This window comes from Ammospiza nelsoni, chromosome 6, assembly GCF_027579445.1.
Source record: "Ammospiza nelsoni isolate bAmmNel1 chromosome 6, bAmmNel1.pri, whole genome shotgun sequence".
Classification (NCBI taxonomy): domain Eukaryota; kingdom Metazoa; phylum Chordata; class Aves; order Passeriformes; family Passerellidae; genus Ammospiza; species Ammospiza nelsoni.
Genome location: NC_080638.1, coordinates 47,686,110 through 47,702,112, shown reverse-complemented (window position 1 = coordinate 47,702,112; position 16,003 = coordinate 47,686,110). Strand labels below are relative to the sequence as shown.

The 16,003-nt window shown below is 42.3% G+C and overlaps 2 protein-coding genes across 2 annotated transcripts in view; both read right to left on the bottom strand.

Moving 5' to 3' along the window:
* KCNK13 (potassium two pore domain channel subfamily K member 13) overlaps positions 1-5,039 on the bottom strand; it is a 47,001-nt gene extending 41,962 nt beyond the window's left edge. Inside the window, exon 1 of the mRNA XM_059474718.1 lies at positions 4,700-5,039. Coding sequence (XP_059330701.1) covers positions 4,700-5,039 — 340 coding nt within the window. The remainder of the gene's footprint in view (positions 1-4,699) is intronic.
* Positions 5,040-8,787: 3,748 nt separating this feature from the next.
* The window catches only part of TDP1 (tyrosyl-DNA phosphodiesterase 1), a 35,957-nt gene continuing 28,741 nt past the window's right edge, over positions 8,788-16,003 (bottom strand). The window contains exons 15-16 of the mRNA XM_059474051.1: positions 13,336-13,450; positions 8,788-9,253 (exon numbers count right to left, since the gene is read on the bottom strand). Coding sequence (XP_059330034.1) covers positions 9,180-9,253; positions 13,336-13,450 — 189 coding nt within the window. The 3' untranslated portion in view covers positions 8,788-9,179. The remainder of the gene's footprint in view (positions 9,254-13,335; positions 13,451-16,003) is intronic.

Here is a 16,003-nt window from a genome sequence, read left to right as displayed (position 1 = left end):
AGGAAACAGGCACTTTGTGACACTTTTCAGAGCTCCTTCCTTCACTCCATGACACAGCTGTAACACGGACACTGCAGTTATTTCACCCCATACAGACTTTCCCATTAGCAAACAACACTTCCATGAGCAACCCCTTCTATGAGGCTGCTTAAAGAAGATGCTATGCTTCTATCCCTTCTGTACAGTACACCATGTGGTTGCTCATTGCTGCCTATTATAAAAATCCCAGCCATCACTCCAGGCAATTTTATCTTTTGGGCCTCAGGTAATGTATCAGTTGACGAATTTCTTTTCTCACCTTGTATCCGGACTTTACACCTCCAACCCAATTTGCTGCAACTTTTTGCAGAAAGGAAGGATGCAAATTTTAACAATTTCTCCAGAAAATGTAACTCATTTTGTGAAGATGATATAATTTCCTCCTTTGTCTCACTGCTCACACAGTTCACACAGAGAAGACAAGAAGCAACAGGTTCAAATTGAAATACAGGAAATTCCATTTTAATAGGAGAAAAAGACCCTCTTATAATGTGAGGTTGGTCAAACACTGGCACAAGGTGTCCTGAAAGAATGTGGAGTCTCCACCAAGAGAGATAGCCAAGCTGCCACAGGATGCAGCCCTGAGCAGCTGACTGTCACTGGCCCTGCTTGGAGTATGGGGATTGGGCCAGACAATCTCCAGAGATCCCCTCCAACTTCCAGCAGCCTGTGAAAAGGGCAGGAATATCATAAGTCACTTTGAGAAGTTGCTTCATGCTATGTGTTTTTAACAGGATACATTTTATTCCAGCTCCCTACATCTTGGAGGCACTACTGTGCCAAGGTACCACAGAGGTCCTTGGATATCAGAGCACCTCATGATGACTGTGACCCTACAGTCTAAGGCTGCTGAATACCCAAAGCCTGCCTAATGTGTCTCTGTATAAAACACATAAACATTCGCTGAATTGAAAATTGGGACTTAGATCTTGTTTATTTTCTGGTCTGCAGGTGTTTTATTAGGCTATGCAAAGTGGAATAGTTTCAACAGAAAACATTGAGAGTCCCACCTTGAAATTATTCCCCAGACAGGTGGGCAGGGCACTTGGATGAGACACAGGAATTGCTTCAAGTCCTGACTGAGAAAGAAGTGGCTTTGAACTCTACCATCTTGAGATATTACTACTACCACTTGATTTCTAGGCAAAAGGGACACAACATTATGTGACAAAGGGTAGACTGAAAGCAAAGTGAGCTTTTGAAGGAGCCCACTGGACATGTGTGGATAAGTTAGGCACCTGCCTTAATGGGATTGAGAGGCTTTGACACCATCTAATTCCTTGGGATTGCTCGCTGGACAGTCTAGGCAGTCTCCTAGCTGGGCAGCTGTTTGTGGTTATGTTCCTGACATTTCCCTTACTGCAAAGGAAACCTTACTACTGGGTCACACTGGACACCACTGCTCAAAAAACCCATCAAGATTAGAGGTTACAGGCTGAGCCCTGATAGGAATAAACACTTTTATGGAACAAACCCTTTAATTACTAACTTGAGAAATTAATTAATTTTTACTAGTTCAGGTTTAGCTTTGTATTTTCTTGACAAATGAAAATAGGCTGTTTATGTTTAATTTTGACCTCTTGACTTGATGCACTGATACTATGTTCCAAAATCCATGTGTCTAACATTTTATGCAAATCTTAATTAAAAATACAAGATTATTCCCTTAGTTACTGCAAAACTCTACTTTCCTCTGAAATACCTGATGGTATTTCTTTCTAGCTAAAGTCCAGGGAGCAGTTGATGTGACAAATAATGTTTGACTGATGCTTTAGCAGTAAATCAAAATGGCTAGGTTCACCTTATTTACTGTGAAAGAAATAAATTTATTCTGATGGAGTAGCAAAATAATTCCTATTATGCAAAAGAGGAAAAAAAAACCCATAAAGTTTATTTTTTAAAAAAATTTGTTTTTACAGCAACTTATCTGCTAAATATAAAGCTTCTATACCGGCACATAGTACTGAGTGTAGAAGGTGAGCTGATATTAAGAATATGTCATAAGCAGCTATTCCTAAAAAACGGTTTTTAACTGAAGACATCAAATTTTATTTAGTTGTAGGAATGTACAGAGCCATCAGGAGTATAGACTGAAAACCACATGAAATAAGCCATCATACTTTCCTCAGAACTAGCAAGGCTGCTGCTAGAATAATACATTAATATTGGAGCACTGTACTAGGGCATGAAAGAAGATTGGGAGATTTGGACAGAGCTGAGAAGAGAGACAAAATATTGATTTTAGAGGTGTAAAACAAAATCTATTATTAGGATGCCAATATGGTTGATACAAATGAGCGTGTGGTTGCCTGCAGGAGAACACTGCTGAGTGGCACATCTGAGGAGACCTGGTCGAAGCACAATCCTGAGAATGCCTGGAGAGCCCAGCCTGCAGCACAAGCTCTGTTAAAGCATTGAAATGCACAGTCAGTCCCACAGAGCAGAAGTTCTACTGGGAAGATTAAAAAAGAGACATGCTATCGATATGATGAAGAAGTGCAGTGCTACTGACAAGACTAAGAAAGAATGACGCAATTCATAAAACCCACTGACAAAGTGTCATCACTGATAAGACTGAGAAAAGCAATGTCAGGCCAAAAGAAAGGACAGGATGCAAACTGCCAAAGTCTCCAGACCATACACAGCCTGAAGGAAAACGGAGTCTTGAGGACATTTCTGCAGAAACATTAAGGGAGCTGTAAAATGTGAGCAATGGACATCAGCAAGTCATAGAAACTACCAAAAATCGTGAGTGGGTAAGTGGATACTTGTGTTTGTGGTCATCTGCAGCCAACAGGATCACAGACATGCTTCTCTCCTTAACAATCTTATATAGATAAGACAAAACTTAATGTAGAAATACCTGCATCAGTTGACACCTGTGAAAAGTAACTGTATCACTGCAAAAGGAGTTACAACACTGGTTTTCTGAACTGAGGGAAGGGACACGCTGACAACGGTCTTTGAGTACCTAAGAGGCCATTCTCTGATTACAAAGGATGGCAAGAGAAAAATAACACAAGTCACTGAACTGCAGTAAGGCAGACATCAGAAAAACCTCAGGGTAATAATGCACAACGCTAGATTCCTTGCTGAAGCTGTGGAATCTCCAACAGTCCAGGTGGAAATGGCATCTTGGACCAACATCATAAAAAAAAGTCCCATATAACTGGCCATCTCTAGGAATAGAGGCAAGGCAGGTGGAACTTTTGAGATCTGGTCCAATCTGATCTGATCCTTTTACTACAATTCTATGGCTGTAGCAAATGGTTGCATAAACTCTGCTTATTTATTTTGATCATACAAGAAGCACACTTCAAGGGACATGTTATAATGGCAAGCAAACTACAGCAATCCACAAAAATGGCCATAACAATCATAAATTATTTTCAGTTGCCAGTTCAGCAGAACATTGAGGCAGTTCTTGGGTCTTAAAGACTTTAGGTCTAAGTACATAAACCACTCAAATCTTGAAGCACTGATGAAATACAAAACCAGTCCAATGACATCTTTAACAATAGAATAACCCCAGACTTAAAAAACCTCAGTATTAGAGGGGAGTATGCTGCAGGACAGGGCAAACTCTTACATATCCCACACAAAGCAAGTCATCTCTAATCTCCTCTTCAGGAAAAAAAAAACCAAACAAACAGAAAACCAACCAACTGTTAGTGGAGATTTCCTGAAGAACTAAATAACCATACCACAATGTATATTTCATTCTTGGAGAGGGACTGATGTGAATTGGCTATACCATTACTAAGATTTAATGATCCCATTTGTCACAGTGATAACTGCATACAGATTGCCTGTCTTTAACTAAAGAAAGCTCACTTCCTCCGAGGCTTTTAGCTGTCTGCAAATGCCTAAATGAAGCCTTTCTTTTGACACCCATGGGCTCCCTGGGGTGCTTATGTCAGTTCCTAGTGCTATCCCTTTTCATCTTAATGTACACCTGTCAGACTGCTCGGATTTTCTATTCTGTATCACCTTTCCCTGAAGGCTCCTTCAGCCTGAATAAACTTGGGTTTATTCACAAGTGAAATAAATTTGCCCTCTGACTTGACGGTTCTGCCTTGGAAAGCCTGAAGGAGAAAAAGCCGAGTGGTTTGAAACTCAATCTTTCCAAATTGTACACTTTGCAGCTGGACACCACAAAATCAGTTTAAGGGTTCTTGTTAAGACGATCCTCAGAAAGGGCCCTGAGCGTACAGCCTATGAAACCACCAGATTTAAGATTTTCTGTAACGTTTCCCAGAATTTAAAGACATGCAGGACTTTTTAAAGCTTTCGGCTTTAGATGCGACTGGTCTCTCACAAAGTCTATCACTGTATCCCGAGGACAAGTTGATCCGCGCAGGCAAGTGACACCCGCGCGGAGCATCCTTGTGTCCGCTGCCCTGCCTGCCCGAGCTCGGCCCCCAGCGCCTGCCCGGAGCTCCCGCGGCGCTCCCTGAGCCGAGCGCTTCCCGCGAGAGGCGCGCCCGCGGTAGCGGCTCTGTGAAGGAAGAAGGAGAAAAAAGGAGCAGCGAAGAGACAGGAGCGTGCCCGGGCACCGACACGAGCCCGCTGTGAGCCCGCTGTGAGCCGGCTAGGAGAGGAACAGCGCAGCCCCGGCATCCCCGCCGCCGCCCCGGTGCCCGCCCGTCCCGCCGCTCACCGATAGTAGAAACGACGGTGCCCACGAAGTAGAAAGCGCCGGTGAAATCCCATCGGGGCCGGATGTCATCGACGCGGATGCCGGCCACGTTCGCCTCCTCGTATTCCCGGAGGAAGTGCTGGAGCTCGGCACGGCTGAGGTTGTGGCGCCGGGTGAAGTTCTCCAGGCGTTCCTCCCAGCGCTCCTTTGCCTCCCGCTCCGTGGGCAGCTCGATGGCCGAGAAGACGGCGGCGCCGCACAGCATGTACAGCACGATCAGCACCGCCAGCAGGAGGAACCGCGCGTTGTCCGCGTTGAGGCGACCCGCGCTGGAGCAGCAGCAGGCGCCGCGACACGCCATCCTCCGCCCGCGGGACCGGGCTGCCGCGCCGCCACGCTACGTCGGGGCCCTGCTGCCGCCGCCGGGCATCACGGCGCCGCCCGCCAGCCGTACGCGGGGCTCAGGGCGCCGCGGAGCCCGGCGGCGGCGAGCGGCGCTCCCGGGAGCCGGCCGGCACCTTCGCCCCGGGGGCAGGGCGCGGCCCCGGCACGGCCCCGCGGCGGGCGCGCTTCGGGCTGCCGAGCATCCTGAGGGCGAGGGAGCCGCTCGTCCCGTCCCGTCTCAGAGCCCCTCAGCCCCGGCGCCCGCCGCGCGGGGCTCCCGTCCCCGCCACTTTCATATCCCCTTCCTGCCCCCGCCCCGAGCACGTCGGAGCGGAGCGCAGGGACAGGCACTGCCAGGCACCTCCTGCCTGCTGGGGGGACAAGGCGGGACCGGCGGCAGCTCGCCCCCCGCCCTCCGCTTCGCCGCGGGGCTCGGCCGCCCGGTCGCCCGCACCATGGCCTCGGGGGAGCCGCGGGCCGGGCCGGGCCGCGCCCTCAGGAGCAGCTCCCACAGCACAGGCGCGGCCGCTGCCCCCGGAGCCCAGCGCCGGCAGCGGGCAGGGCGGGCTGGCAGAGCGCGGCTGCCCCGCGGCCTCCAGCCCTCAGAGGGGCGGTGGCCGCCCCCCTTCCCGCCCTCAGGTACCCGGCCCGGGCTGTGGGGCCGAGGAGCGCCCGAGGCAATCGGGCACGAAACCCGTCAGCCAGTGATATCCCCTCCCATCAAAGCCATAAAAATTAGCGCCCTTTGCCGAAAGAGGACACCTGCTTCTCCACAGGTCTGGTTAACCCACTGCCTTCCCGACAAGCTGCTACATCTCTGTCCTCCAGCGCATGGTAGTCGAAGGGAAATTGTTTAGGGAAGACAGAAGCAGCCTTTCCAGCTGCTATGTGGTTTTAAAATTAGTTATTTGCAGGTTCAAAGAGCAGAGCTGTCGATCCAAATCTGCTGGAAATATCATTCTCACTATAAGAAGAAAAAGCTAAACTCAGCAATATCTGGTACTTGCTACAGTGCTGAATTCTACTTTTAAATAATTGGGGCTGGAATTCAGCTGCGCTAAACGTAATAGTATACAAGCACATTCTTTCCAGGGAAGGACAACCTACATATATTTTTTCAGAAAGCAGGTTAATGAACTATAACATCCACTTCCCTCCCCCCCCCCATTTTCTAATAACTGTGTTGCAATGAAAATGCAATGGGAGTGAACACTATGATCTTAGAAATCTCCCTTAATGGCAGATAATTGTACATTCCATATAAGAGCCATTGATTATCTCACAGCCTGAGGTATTTGAGTATTGGTCTGAGCCCTAAGGGTGCACTGTGGCAGTTCCAATGCCAGTGTTTGAGAGGATCACCACCTGCGTGACAACTGCTAGAGCAGCAGGCACAGGGAAAATGAGTCCTTTTCTTATGTTGCACAGTCAACCAGCAGACAGGGATAAATGCGAGTTGTGTTTCATTTTTTCCTATTTGTTGTTATTCATAGGTGATACACCATGTGGCAGGTTTTTGTTCCCTCCTAATTAGTCTTTAGCATAGACTTTAGCATGGAAATTAAAATTAGCAGCAATACTAGAAGACATTAAATTGCCAAAAATAGGAAGATGAGATGCCAGCCAAACCAGACTGTGCTAACGGTAACAACACTTCCATTAAAAAATGCTGCTGTATCTTTAAAATTATTGGCAGCTCCTATTAGAAGAAAAAACCAAAACCCACCTATACTTCCCGCTTTGCCAGTCAGAAGGAAGATAGAACTCTGCCATTACATGTTTAACCAGCAAAGGCAGCAAAACTGAGTGAGCACCCTCTATCCATACCTATGGCTCCATCCATCAAACCTGTTCAAGGGTGCCTTGGATTAACACAGTGGGAAAAAGAGCCTTTAGCTGCTTGCAACCATCAATGTGATTTTTTTGCCCAAAGGAATATGAACAATAACACTATTCAAAGGAATATGAACAATAACACTATTCAAAGGAATATCGAAGGCAAATTATTCAAGGTTATTGAGTTCCTCCTTATTTACATATTTTGTTAATGTGGAATGTCATTTTTGTGTTTGTCTTGGGCATAGCAATAGTTGTTGCATTAAAGCAGGTAAGATCATCTGGCACAGTTTTGAAAGACACATGTACTACCGTCATTGATCATCAAAAATTGCAAATTCCCTTAATTTGTCAACTTTGATCTTGGCAGTGATTTAATTATCTCTTGAGAAGGTGTCTTTTTAAGGATATGCTCCCTATTAAAGGATAGAACAAGAGCAAGTTGATATTGACCGGAATCTTGAAGAAGAAAATGAGACTATGGCTTATTCTAAAGATGACTTTATTGTAAAACAGGTCACCATTCCCATTGCTCTTGGGTAAATAGCTGGAAAAATTGGAGTGTGTGGAAAGCAGGAACAGTGTAATCAGTCAGCCATCCATAACATTTAAGCAAGGTGGAATACAGAAATGCAGTGTGTTCACTAGCATAAGAAAAATAAAAAGTAACTTTTTGTTTTTTACCTGAAACTAAAAAAGTAAGTAGTTAAACATGTTGCTGACATTTAATTAACACCAAATCAAAGTGAATATCTTTCAAGCCTGAGCCCTGAATGCAATGCCACTACCCTCAGTACAGCCACTTGGCATCACTATCAGGACACATGCTACTTTCCCTTCACCTCAGCACAGCTCCCTCGTGTCTGTGTGCAGGCATCTGGGGACAACAGATTGGTGGCGGTAAGGCTTAGCACAATTGTAAAATAATAGGAAAGAAAAATCAATACATTTACCAATTCTGTCGATAATATTGACTGGCAGCCCTATAATTAAGAAAGCTAACAGTCACTGAGTACCCCAATAATGATTACTAGTAAGTGTCTGGTCAGGGTAGAATTATTATTAATGCATTATCAAATTACTTGGAAGACCCATGCAGACATTTAGTTACTCTCATTGACAGTGCCAGTACTTTTTAATTAGAGGTCTCCTTTAGAGGTGATTAGCTGGTACACTTAACCAAAACTCACTGATTTTCTTTGGTGAAGCTCTGGAATGACTGCAATATACTCCTGAGCCAACTTCATGCCTAATGAAATATCCTGACAGAGAAGCAAATAAACCAGCCCTCCATTACTTTTGATACTGAACAAAAATTCTTCAGGAACATCATAACCTTAACACTAGCAAACTAATTTGAACAATGCCTGACAACCCTCAGTGAAGGATTTTCCCCTAATATCCAATTTAAACTTTCCCAGGTGAAACTTCAGATTCCTCTTGTCCCCTCACTTGTTACCTGGGAGAAGAGGCTGATTCCCACCTGGCTACAACCTCCTTGCAGGTAATTGTAGAGAGCAGTAACATCTCTACTGAGACTCCATTTCTCCATGCTAAACATTCCTAGCTCCTCCAGTTATTCCTTGCAAGACTTGTGCTCCAGACTTTCCAACCAGCTCCACTGCCCTTCTCTGGACATGTTCCAGCCCCTCAATTTCTTGTCATGAGGGGCCCAAAACTGGACACAGCACTCGAGGTGTGGCCTCAAAAGTGCTGAGTATGAGGGGACAATCACTGCCCTGGTCCTGCTGGCCACACTAATTTTAATACAAGCAATGTGTTCTATTAATGGGATACTGTCAATTTTATCAAATACCTGGGAGTACACTTGCAAGATACAAGTTCCAACCCAATCTGAAATGTACACATTTAGAAGACAGAACAAAGGATATGTTAACAAGATTGCCTTTATTTTAATTTGAATTTTACATATAATTTTTATTCCAGCTACTGGGGTCAACTGACAGTCTCACAGAGCAGTAATTTTAAAATTAATTACAGCTATAAATGCAGAGAGACTCTGAGAACAGTTCTTGTCTTGAAAACCATATTAGGAACCACAGTAAAGAAAAAGCATATAAAAAGGTATTCAAAAAAGCAGGTTCACTTGTAATAATGTGGTTACAGATTCTCCAAGAATCTCTCCCTTATTAACATTTTAATGTTTCAACTACAAATTAGCCATTAGAGCAGACATTATAGCTTACAGAACAGAAACAAGCAGTTTTTCCAAGTCAGGCTCAGTGTCAGCAAGTGGAACATCACAGAGTACTGGAAACACTTATGATGGAACCCACATATTTCCATGTGTATCAGGGGCATCAGTGTAAGGAATATTCCAAATCCACGGTTGATCTGCAAACCAAAACAAAAACATACTCATGACAAATTGATTTATCAAATGCAAAATTTGATTCTCTTCCTCTTTTCTCTCTGGAGGGAAGAGGTAAGTCCAAATTCTCACTGATTTTCAATTAACATCATGTGCAATTTCAGTTTAGCAGACATTTGTTTTCTCTTTTTTTTAACTGTAAGATAGAGAGTTTTCAAAAGGCTTTGCTTTCTCCTCAGATATTATTTTAAATATAGTTATAACCCAACATGCTCACCAGCTGTATAAGAACTGTATTTCAGATAATATACAAGTACAGTAATGCAGCCAAATTTGGTATGGCCTAGTGCCAGCAAGTTTTGCGCTGCATCTCTCTTAACCCAATGTAATTATAAATAAGCACTGTAACATGAATATTTTTCACAGGGACAGTAAGAATTCAGTACCTAAGAATGACACTGCCTGACCTCTGAAAAGTTCACATTTACCCCTCACTTCTTCAAACATTACATTTTCAGATGAGCAACATAAAATTTGCTCAAGGTAGCTATTATTGGTTTGCACCACACAGTTCCCTCCCACTTCTCAGAATACAGAAGCTCTTTCCATTCTTGGGAAAGAGAAAAGGCAACACAGCAGAAGTTAACTGCTAGCTCTGCAACCTGCTGTGTGCTCTTCCTCCTACCATACATGTGGCAGAAATGCAGCTGTTCTATGAATCCAAGGTATTATTCTACTCCTTGCAGGCTACTCCTGCTGAAATACAGAAAAATCCTTTAACCTTTTTTCAGTGATTTTTCTCAATTAAGAAATTTATGTAAATCTAGCCTGCTTCTTCTCTCCATGTACAAAATGAGCCCTGAAGGAATACAGTGACATTAATCTGTAATATGCATAGATTAAACAGAATTGTACCAAGGATGACAGGAATAGCTATTGATTGAGATTACTTTTATCCAATTAAATTTACAGGATCCAATGACAACGCTTGACAATATAGGAAGTGAGAATTACTGTAGCAAGGAAAGGAGAATAAGAAAGTGACAAAATCAGTAATGAAGGGTTACATAAAGTACACAACAGCACATTGTGACAAGTACCATGGGAATTAAACATGGGCAGTTTAATGCTACTAAGTACTCATTACTTGCCACAGGAGTGTTCTTCATTCTCATACTGTAGTTCCATATGTTGCAGTAAAACACATCCCAGCTATGCAAATGTTTTAAAACGTGCCTACTTACAGCAGGAAGAGAGCAGTAGGGTAGGTGGTTGGCTTTTTGTTACAGTGGACAGGTGACTTCAAAGCATATAAAAAATAAAAGGCACCAGAAACCAGAAGAAACTATAGCACTTAAGTCACAGTGCATTGCCAAGAAAGCTCTCTAGGTTTCTGGCCCAACAACAAGATATCTAGACTTTGAGTCATCTCTTAAAAAGAAAAAAAAGTAGCACCATTATTTCCCTATGCTTGTTTTATCAGTCTCCTGCTGGAGAGCCATGTGTACCTTTTGTATTTTAGGTGAATACCTTACCAGATAGTAAACATTAACAGTTAGAAAAATGGGTACAGAATAGAGCAAACGTTGGGAAAAGGATTGAGGACTTCAAACATACATTCAGATTTAAGCACTGACCTCTATCTATGACATCAGAATAAATCCAGTCCCACTCAAGCACTGGAATCTGTCACTCAAGAGTACATTATGCAGCTTAGACTTATCCATCTTCCCTATTTTCCTACCATCTGGCAGTGACTCTGCTTAATTCAGCAAAACATGCAGGCAGAGAAAAACTTCAGATGTACAGAAATAACTCCAGTCACCTCCTTAAAGCATGCTGAGAGGTCTCAATCCCTAATTTAGCTCTTTCTAACTGTAGCTATCTAAATAAAATTTGCTCAAGGTAGCTATTATTGTACTTGGAACTTTGTTCTGTTAATGGGATGCTGCTGATTTTATAAAACCGCTGGCAGTATTTTAATAAGTCATGTGTAGAACTAGGGCTGATACAAATTATAATTCAGTTATTTATAAAATGGCAGGTTCAATTTTGAACTATTCATCACTTTTAATAGGATCTGTAACACAAGAGAAAGGTAATGACTGTGCACAAATACTGTATGATGGCAGCTGTTTACTGTTGCACATGAAAATGACTGCCAAGCTTCTCAAAGTTAATTCCTTTGACCTTCTTGGGGGGGGAGGGGGTGGAAACAAAAGCCCCAATAATTTTTCAAGTGTCCTTAACATACCTACCTTTCACACACTTCAAGATCAGTGCTTGTTGATTTCTGATACCCCAACTGCACCTCACTGGAGTCAGTGTTATCTACTAGGCTGGTAGCACAGCTTCACTCCTGCTTCATTTACAAGCAGCAGAACTCCAGCAGTGGAGTCAGCACTCAGTAAAATAAATGAGCCATTCCTGTCCCACTGCTACTTAAACATTGTCTGAAAGCTCAGATGGAGCACTCTTTCATTTATACTCAGATTTTTGAACATCCTCTCACAACTTAAAAGACCACCACATTTTACTTAAAGGTAAAGAGGCTCTGGAGAACTAGATAAGTTCTTTTTAATAACACCTGAGTATCACTCAAAGAATCCATGCTGGCAGGCCACCTGAAGCCTTCATGCTCTCATAAAGATGACAGATGGCAGTACACTCAAAACTAGGCACACACAATTGAATAGCAAAGGATAAAACACAAAGAAAGCACCTTTGTGATCCTCTTCCTATGGGTGTCTTTTGCACTGTGAGTGGAGATCTGGATGAGAGAATTCCTGGTTGATTTCTAAGCCCAGAGACTGGATTCTTACCTCTACTTAATTTAAAAAGAAAGCTTCAAAGCAACAAGTATTCACATATATAGAAATGTTGCAAATAACCAGACTTCAAGTCATTCTACATGGCAAACTCACTCCCCACTGCATGAATTTGGAAAGTTCTTCCTTAAGCGTTTGCAAAAGGTGCACCCTGCACTTCAGTCTCTCTTATCCCCTCCCTCTGGGTGAGCATGGCATTTGAAAAGGAACTAGTCTTGTTCCTCTCAATGCAAAAATCATACTTAAAGATCTCAAGAAGGAGGAAAGGCAGATGGGGAACAAATGTGGGATCTATATGAATATTCACAAACAAAGGGATGATTTCTGAATACCAGGACAATGACCACTTGTTTGGGAAGAAAAAAAAAAAAAAAAAAAAGAGAAAAAAGTACCACCCAGTACTGCAGCTTTAAACACAGGATTTGCTTTGTTTCTCAACAAAGTGCTGATGTGATGAGGAAAAATAAAGTATTTTGCACTTTTTTGAGACTTCCCCCAAATCGTTATTAAAAAACCTTGATATACTTCGAGTTCCCTCCACATAACAGATGATTTCCTCAGTCAGTAAACTGTGTAATATCTAAATCACAAATGAAGTGAAACTCCTTGACTACAGTAAGCAACTTGTATTGGCAAGAGAGATAATAGCAATACTGCAACTGAGATGTGATGATGGGAACGCAATGAGAAAATGTCATACAACAAAACTCTTATACAACGAAATCTCAGTACTCATTTAGAAGATTCTACAAGAAAATAAAAATCTGAGTACTGTTAAAGACACAAAGAACTTTTATTTATAGGCTATTGTGTGCATGATTCCCAAACACCAGACTGGACAATTTTCAGCTTCCCTTCCAAGGAACTCTCAATTCATACTGCTGGTCTACAGGTTTCATTTACCTGAGTATCATCGATACATTGAGCTTTGCAATAGTCTTTTTTATTATGACAGCCTGAATCTGTTGGTTAACTACAGAGACCTTCAGGAGATTGATGTATCTGTATGATTTATTTATCTAGATATTGAGTAGTACTGTCAGCTACCAGATTTTTTTTAAATTCTTTAAATGTTCTGCCCTAAAGATACATCTGCTGCCCACAAATGGCCTTCTGCTGTTCAGCTGACTATTGGAGGTGATCAACTGCAATTGCTCAAAACAGCAATGTGAAAAGAGTTAGTAATGTACATGTTACACACAACAAATGTTATCTGCTAAAAATTAATGAGGTCATGCAGAATACAAGCCTGCTTTTCCTCTGAAGTCACATCTTACCTTTGCTTCCATACTTTTCTGGTGGGAGGTCATAAGGTACAGGAAAATATGTTGCTGAATCTTTCCTTTCTGGCAGCTTTTCCCTTCCTACATGAAAGTAACCTTTGTCCAATCCCTATGAAAGAACAGAAAAACACAGAAGAAAAGATTCATTAGTTTCTGGGACAAACTTAATCTACAATAGATGCCTTCTCAGTCACTATGTTAATGAACAAAACTTTCTGCCTCCTTTACTGAGATTGGATACTTCATGAAGCACCTTAAAAACTCAGCTTCTCTTACTTCTACTGTTTGAGCTCTTCTCTTTTTATTACATCTATTGGCTTGGCCATATGGGTCCATATTGGATATATTCTGTCTTCTCAGGCCTCTACACATACACTAATTTACTTCCATGTTTACTAGGTGAACTCCTTCAGTGTTTAATATTTAACTGAAGTGAAAAGCTTCTAAAATTTGTCTTTGCTGTTTAGCTTCATTCTGACCACATTAACTGGATGCTCATTATGTTTCATGGATTAAACCAGATATCACTTTGTGTTATAGAAGCAAGTCTTCAAATCTGTGCTTTTCAGACATGTTGGGTAACATCATCCACAGACACAAAGAAATTTAATGAAGATTTGAAACTGCTTGCACAAAATCTTCAAAGACTACACTTATATTAGAATGACAGCATTACTGTCAAACAAGGTTAAGGACTAAAAAAAGAAAAATGCAATACAGTACAAAGGTAGACACATTTAAAATTATTCGAGTAACTTGGGCAGATGGTATTGCTTAGCTACTTCTCCAGAGAAATTGGATCCCAACTGTAGTGAACTACATGAAAGCAAAATCTCTTAGTTCTGAGATTTCAAATAGCTTACTGTCAATCAAGTAGTTGGATTAGAACAGACTAGAAATTTAAAGGCCATCAAGTTTCTTTATTTATAAGATATTACTGACAACTATTTTTCTTTCTAAAATCAAAGAATAGTTTGGGTTGGAAGAGATCTTCAAAGATCATCTAGGTCAATCCCTGTACACTGGGCAGGGACATGTTCCACTAGTAGCAGGTTGCTCAGAGCCCCATCCAACCTGATGCTGAATGTTCCCAGGGATGGGCTATCCACCATCTCTCAGGGCAACCTATGCCAATGTTTCACTAACCTCAGAGTAAAGAATTTCTTCCTTAGCTCTACTCTAAATATACCCTCTTCTAGTTTAGAACCACTGCCCCTTGAACTGTCCCTACAGCTCTTGTTAAAAAGTCTGTCCCCACCTTTCTTATAAGCCCCCTTTTGGTAGTAAAAGGCTGCAATAAAGTTTCCCTGGAGCCTTCTCTTCTCCAGACTGAAGAACCCCAAGCTCTCTCTGTCTTTCCCCACAGGAGAAGTGCTCCAGCTCTGACCATTTCTGTGTCTCTTCTCTGGACTCAGTCCAACAGGTCCTTGCTGTGCTGGGACCCCAGGGCTGGATGTAGCCCTGCAGGTGGGGTCTCAGAGCACAGCAGAGGGGCAGAATCCCCTCCCTGCCCTGCTGCCCACACTGCTCTGGATGCAGCTCAGGACACAATTGGCTCTCTGGGCTGCTCATGTCCAGTTATTAACTTACATTTTATTCAAGCTCTATGGTCCACCAGTCTGAGTTTCACAGCATTACTCTTTTGTGATAGCACAAGCAAGCATCCTAATTGCCAAAAAAATCCCATGGTATTCAAACATACACATGGTCTGAAGGGAGAGTCCCAGCTATACACAATACTGCAAGTCCTTCTTCACTGGAGTTTTACACCATCAAATGCCATCATTTTAAGTAGGAGACAGCAGCATCCACATATGACCACACAAAGCATGGGAATCAATGCAGCCTTGTGCCTTTTTCTTTAATATTCAAGAAGAATAGTAACCTAGAAAAAGGAGAGCTGCCAAAGACAATGTCAGACAGCAGTTCTAGCAAGTCAGTTCAAGAATCTCCCTTAGAATATAGATGCACCTTTTGTCTCATGACCCAAAGTAAGAACAAACTATAGGTTATGATGTAAGAAACATTGTACATTATTTCAAGGACTAGGAAAAAGCCACTGCCCTTTAAAGAAAAGAACAGAAGAAACAAACAAGGTTCATGCTAAAGGACTGCATGAAAGAAAATCCAGTTTGAACTTCCCTTTCTTATATAATTTCAGTCAGATATTTTGATAAATCTGCATTAAAACCAGGCTACAGCATTTTGTGGAACTTAGCCTTAAGGTAACAAGTATATGTTCAAAACAGACCAATGTAAAGATGCAAGATTCCTTTTAAAAGCTCATAAACATCTAAGGGTTTGAAAATGACTGGGAAAATTCATAATTACTTACACAAAATGCAATCTAGTTGTATAGCCTTACTTCCAATGAATTTGAATCACTCAGGGATTGGTAGAAATGTCATGTAAAAATGCAAAAAACATACTTTTGTTTGTAGTTGAAAGAACATGAATTATGCCAGGGATTTTACAGCTCACAAACAACAGGAAGTGTGTAAGTGGTGGTGGTGCTGAAATATATTTTTTCATAACTCACAGCAGTCAGGTTGCACTTGGTAGGAGGGTCTGGGTGGCGTGTATTCCTAGATACTACTCACAAGATGACATACAAATTGTCAGCATGTATGTGACATGTATGAGGTCTGATTGCCCAGACATC